The 5,998-nt window shown below is 49.8% G+C and overlaps 1 protein-coding gene across 1 annotated transcript; it reads right to left on the bottom strand.

Moving 5' to 3' along the window:
• Positions 1-1,581: 1,581 nt before the first annotated feature.
• On the bottom strand, positions 1,582-2,016 carry ENH_00064240 (hypothetical protein; the record flags this gene model as incomplete). The annotated part of the gene is made up of 1 exon (XM_013582186.1): positions 1,582-2,016. One exon carries the CDS (start codon positions 2,014-2,016, stop codon positions 1,582-1,584), a length of 435 nt encoding a protein of 144 aa, XP_013437640.1.
• Between the last annotated feature and the right edge of the window lie 3,982 nt (positions 2,017-5,998).

Here is a 5,998-nt window from a genome sequence, read left to right on the forward strand (position 1 = left end):
GCGCCATGATGATACTCGCATGCACCCGAGCCCTGCTCTCTCTGTTACCTTGGATAGAGAGCGGTATAAGGGCCCCCAGAAATATCACAAATGAGGTTCTCACAATTCTTTCCTACTCTAGACACACCCGCAAGCGAAAGCTCCGCCGAGACGGAAGCACTGCTTCCTGGATCAAGCAACTTCAAAACGAACTCTCTTTCTTTGGCATTTTCAAGCCGTTCGGGCCTCTTGAAGAAAGTCCCAGACGTCGGACAATGCTTCGCGAAATGATCACCGGATTCCTTCGACTTAGATGTTATGGCAGAGAGCTTAGGACGCGTCTCTGCAAATTCTCGAACGAGTTGCAAAGTTCCATGAGAGGTAACTTTGTACACATTTGTGGTGGAGGGGCGTCGGTGGTTCATGAACGGAATCGACCTGGTGGTCAACTGGGTCTTTCCAGCAGTGAGGCTACTCGTCTTTCAGCTGCGCTCAAAGGGGGACTCGAAAAGGAGCCAGATTTGTCGTTGTTTCTCGACCCTGAGCGTCGGCGTGATGCTGCTTCTTTGGATTCTTCTGAAGGTGAAGAACCGTCCACAAGCTCCGCTGCAACTGGTCGGGCTCCGCCAACTTCTGAAGGGCAGACCACAGCATCCTCAGAAAGACCAACATTTAGAAGTGGATTTGATAAACACGTTGTGCATTCATATGCAGTGCTAGCTTATACCATTGGAAGCTTCATTCCTATTTGGACCGGGACAAATGCATCCGCTTTAGCGCGCCCCATATCACCTAGGCAGCTGCAATTCCCAGAAGAGCCGGAACAAGCAGAGTCTTTCGATTACTTAGAAGGAGCAGCCGGAGGAGAGGCCATCCCATACTCCGCTGAGGATCATCCTAGTCAGAGGGACCGTTTACTAGGTGCACCTACCCCATACCGTTCAGACATGCAGTGGTCTGGGGAGCCCACGGCGGAGTCTGAGGAGCAGTGGCAAGCGCCAGAAAGTGCTCCTTATTTGCCCACTGGCATGGCAGTGCCTTCTGCGGAGCATCCACGTGGTGCCCGAGTCATTTATATTCCTTGGATACCACCAGTGAGCTCCACTCCATCCACACACTTCCTAGGAATGCATGGGTGGCATGGACCGATGGACCCGCAATATGCGCCACAATCTGAAGAACCGTCAGCAGTGCAGGGGGGCCCTGGAAGTTTTCCTCCACAGCACTCACAGACATTCGAAGAAGGGCTACAATTGGCTGAAACGGAGGATTCAGTGGATGGTGAACCGCCAGTGCCTGTAGAGCACTTCGAGGACTTTGAGTGGGCTGAAGGATATCTAGGAATGCCAGGTCAAGAATACATTGGATTTCCAGGAACAACCGCACAAGAGCATGATTCTCATTTTCCAATGCCCATTTTCCCGATTCCGGGGTCGGTAGGACGTGTAACTGTGCCTGAAATATTTGTTACGCCAGCTGAAAAGCACCCACAAGTGTCTGAACACACCCCGACATCGTTCGAAGTTACTTCACAGGAGGCTGAAGGATGGTATCCATATCAGAATCAGGAATTAGCACTGTTGGACGAGGGAGCCTCCAACGTTACGTATTTCGACGAGTCTTCAAAAGAGACCCACGAACTTTTCGATCAGCCACCAACCCCTCCAGAGCCACCACTGCAACCTCAGCCACTCCTACAATCTCAAGTGCTAGCCCCTCCAGAGCCACCACTACAACCTCAGCCACTCCTACAATCTCAAGTGCTAGCCCCTCCAGAGCCACCACTACAACCTCAGCCACTCCTACAATCTCAAGGGCTAGCCCCTCCAAAGCCACTACTACAACCTCAGCCACTCCTACAATCTGAAGTGCTAACCCCTCCAGAGCCACCACTACAACCTCAGCCACTCCTACAACCTCAAATGCTAACCCCTCCAGAGCCACCACTACAACCTCAGCCACTACTACAACCTCAGCTGCTTTCAGGACAGTTTTACGACAGCTCCATAGAACCTGGCGCTTCGTCAAGTGGCGCATCTGCTACTCGTGTGCCTGATGTAGAAAGGAATACCCAAGGGCAAAGTTATCCCAGACCTCTACCTACAAGTATTTCCAATCCTTTCATCTGGTTGCCAGGTGGAGAGAGCGCTCTCAATGTTGGGTTGTCTCTACATCCTGTTCCACCTCCGCGCGATGAAGGGATCACTGGTACGTTTAGGGGCTTTGAGGAGGGGATGCCTCCGCCAGACTCGCCCGAGGCGCGTGCGGATGACGGAACTGCCTTCGTGGGGTTCGATGTGGGGATGCCAGATCCAAGACAGGCCCGCAGACAGCGCTGGTAGTTTTGAGAGACCCCGTTGAGAAGGGCTGCAGGAAACCCGGCAGCAGATACCCTTTTCCGTCTCAGTGCCAGCATCTGAAGTTGACGGAGCCAGTAGCGCGTCTTCGCATTGTGTAGTGGGAGCGTCAGAGATAGCAGACTTTCAAGGGCCTCGCAGTGGCAGTTCCCGTTGAGAGCCTGCAGGCGTCTCTCCAGTTTCGGAGGACCAATAATGAGTGGAATGGTCGAGGGGTGTTCGCGTGTTTCCGTCGGCGATAGGCCAAGTCTACTTGCTGTCAAATCATTCTGGTGAGAAAGGCGAAGATGCCGTAGGCTGCTTGAGGCGCCACCGTCAGCTGCCAGCTTTTGCGTAACACAGGTGCGATGACTTGGTAAGCTGCGTAGATTATTGTACCGCAAAGTAGGGAGCAATCGGGGAAAATCCTGGCGGCGAAAAAGCGCATGGTGAATGCACTGACAGCAGCAGTGAAAGGACGTTGGAGCGGCAGAAAACACAGTTAGTAACAAATATGGGGATTAAATGGGAAGACCACTATTCTGTGAATCAATGGTTATCGCAAAAAGTATTAAAGCACTCCAAGTGCCCGTCCACGTGAAGGATAATATGAGCTGACTGGGAAGAGCCTAGCTCATGTCCTCGCAGTTCTGGCCGTGTGTTTCACAAATTTGCGTTCGCCGCCTACGTTTTCACTGTTGCCAAAGGTATTTTCATGGGTAAACTCAATCCGTGTTTGCATGCAGTGCGCATGTGACTGTTTCATGACTCTGTGCCGGCAAGCATTGAATATTGAATATATGAGCCAGCTGCACTCCCCTTTCCTTTCATGTTTCAACAATTTTCGTACTAGAATGCTCTAAGGGGGCTAGTAGTTGCAAGTGCAATGGTTGAAAACTAGCGAATGTGAAATCACCACAATCAAAAACAGTGCAGCAATTGCCTCGAATGGCTGCTGTACTTGTGGATTAAGAAATTTAGTACGTTGTGCGAACTAGTGGCATTCCTAAAATGGTAGTCAAATGCAATGTCATAAAGTGACGTAATGGTAGATGTGTTTTCTTTTAAACATACTCTCTAGAGCCAAAGGAGTTCATGTCATGTGGATTCTTTTTCACAATGCCCTTTGAAGGGTCACTCTGCACCTCGCAGTCACACTAACTTTGGGCTGATATAAGTTCTATATATTTGCACTAGTTTAAAACTTTCGTCACGATGCAGAGCATGACGATACAAAAAGGCAGGCAACAAGCGCAACGAGCATGTTACTGTATTCCAACAGCTAATACACATCAAAAGCGCGCTCCGTGACTTTGTGTAGTGCCTTGTAAAAGCGTATGTCATGTCACTGTTGGTGTAGGCATGTTTAAACATTACTTTAAGGCAAAATTACTCGATGGACATCATGCTTATTGGTCGCAGAAAGTAAAGCATTTTATAGGGCTTAGTCCACATTTGTGAGCAAGCGTCTCGACAAAGGCTGATTCGTAGCAATCCCCCTTTTGACCAGCTTTCTCCAAAATGTACGGAGAGACATGCGAACTATTCGATTTTGATGCCGAGAACACGCCTAGAGTAAAGAGCAGCATGTGTACATGAACAAACGTGCAGGTTAGTGAGTGCACTCACGTCCACACACGACTTAGCACTTGCGAGCCACAGCCAGATTCATGTATCTGAAAGCAAGAGAGCACTAGTTGAATACTCTAAGTGGCGTACCAATTATTAAGTCGAACGGCGTATGTATGCGTTTGCACGGAAACACCGTGCTTTCTGCCATTTCGACTGATATCTGAACAGCCAGGGGATCACGGCAGGTAAATGCTACGCCTCCATGAGAGACTGCTGCCCACTTTACTTCTTGGAGACCAAACCAGGTTTTTAATACACGCTTAATCTTGGTTCGCGTGATGCAACTGCACAGAAGAAACGCACTCATTGACTTGTTTCGCTTTCAGACCCTGTCTTCCGTTTCCAGAAAAAGTTTTTGGCAGTCTCATGCTGTTTCCAAGGGCGAGCGTCATACTTTGCTCAGTATATGAACTACAATAACAAAGTGAATATGGCAGCAATGATGCAGCGCAAGCTCATATGGGTTACCTGCTGTTTGCTTTTATACGGCCAATTGCCCTCAAATTTCATATGGTAGTTTTACTTCTTATGTGGAATGAGCAATTATCATGCGTGGCTGCATGCTTAAATTGTTGATGATGGATTTGGTACCGTGCTGACTCGTTATTGCCTCAAAAGCCTGAACTGCAGACGTTACATAGGGCTAGGAACGCCGAATTCCTGAATAATCTGTTTCCTTGGCCCCATGCCATTTTGACCCCGGCAAAAAGCGCTGTTGGAGGCCACAGCAAGCTTCACAGCTCATATGCTTGCGGGCCAGGTTGCGGGCTCGGCGTCTGGTGCTTCAGGGGAGAGGCGGTTTCCCTGTGCAGGGACTACACCCCCTTCTACAATGTTTCTTTCACGAAGATACCATCAAGTTTGTGGAGTGGTAGGCCTCCTCTACTGTAAATTCAAAGCTTCTGTCCCCCACTGGGAAACCTTCTCCTGTGCCCCATTGAGAATAAGAACAGTCCATTTAAACTTGATTGTAGTTATTACCCACCACTCAGCGACGACAGTCTCATTAACACAGTAGTGGCTGAGACACCCGCGAGCTCGACTTGCTTTGAGACAATGGCGAGTTCCCATGATCCCACAGGAGATGGCCCCGAGCCATGAAACGTACCTGGCAAACCTACTGGATTGCTGTTGGGCCTTCTCCCATGTTCCTTCGTTGGCATGGACTACAGAAGCGTGCGGGCTCTGGCACAGTCTCACGAGTACTTCACTCCCTGCTAAAGAGACCGGCTTGCAACATAAATTCCCAGAAGGCGATGATGGAATAGAAACTGCTAATTGATTAAGCCCTTAGCTGACGTCCGGATCTTCGCGCTTCGTGTTAACACATTGTTTATTTCACTTTATTCATCGGCTCATGTCGTTCTCTATCATATGCTGCTGGGCCAGTGTGTGGGGCCATAACGGTTCGTAGGCCCTGTGACCGCTGGATTGATGTTAAACAGGCTTCCACCACTGAAACTTCGACCCCGGATTTCGTTTTCTACAGTGGAATTTCATCGAGATATGCGGCTGAACAGAAAAGCTATGTGTAGAAGGAGATTTAATTAGCAAGGGATAAGGCAAGCCCCTGAGGTTCGCTAGGGCTGCTGAAGCTAGTGCAACTGCTGCAGCTGGTACTGGTCGCTGACTAGCAGCATGCATTCTTCAGATCTCATCGGAACTGCCACACTTCGTAGCTTTTTGTCTGAAGCAGCAGCAGCAGCAGTACTAATCCCACGACCAGCAACAGCATGAGAAATTCGGCGGCGCAGCAGCTTGAGCAAGCGTGAACTTCCCTGCAGTTGACTTAGCGCAGGCGGATGCATCAGCCGTACCTGTGACAACACTGACGCAAGCAGCTGCGACATGTCAATCAAAGCAACGAACTGCAAACCGCAACGTCACGAACAGCCTCTCTGGACCCTCTGGAAGATGCCTCCGCTGGAGTGACCTTGAATTAGGTCTACGTTCCAATCATCATCAGCAGCAGTGGCTACAGTAAACGCCACAGCTACAGACAGATCAGCGCCAGCAAGCTATGGTGTTACTACTGCTGAACAGCGGAGGCG

The sequence above is a fragment of the Eimeria necatrix genome, genomic scaffold (genome assembly GCF_000499385.1).
Source record: "Eimeria necatrix Houghton genomic scaffold, Enh_scaff582, whole genome shotgun sequence".
NCBI classification, from domain to species: Eukaryota; Apicomplexa; class Conoidasida; order Eucoccidiorida; family Eimeriidae; genus Eimeria; species Eimeria necatrix.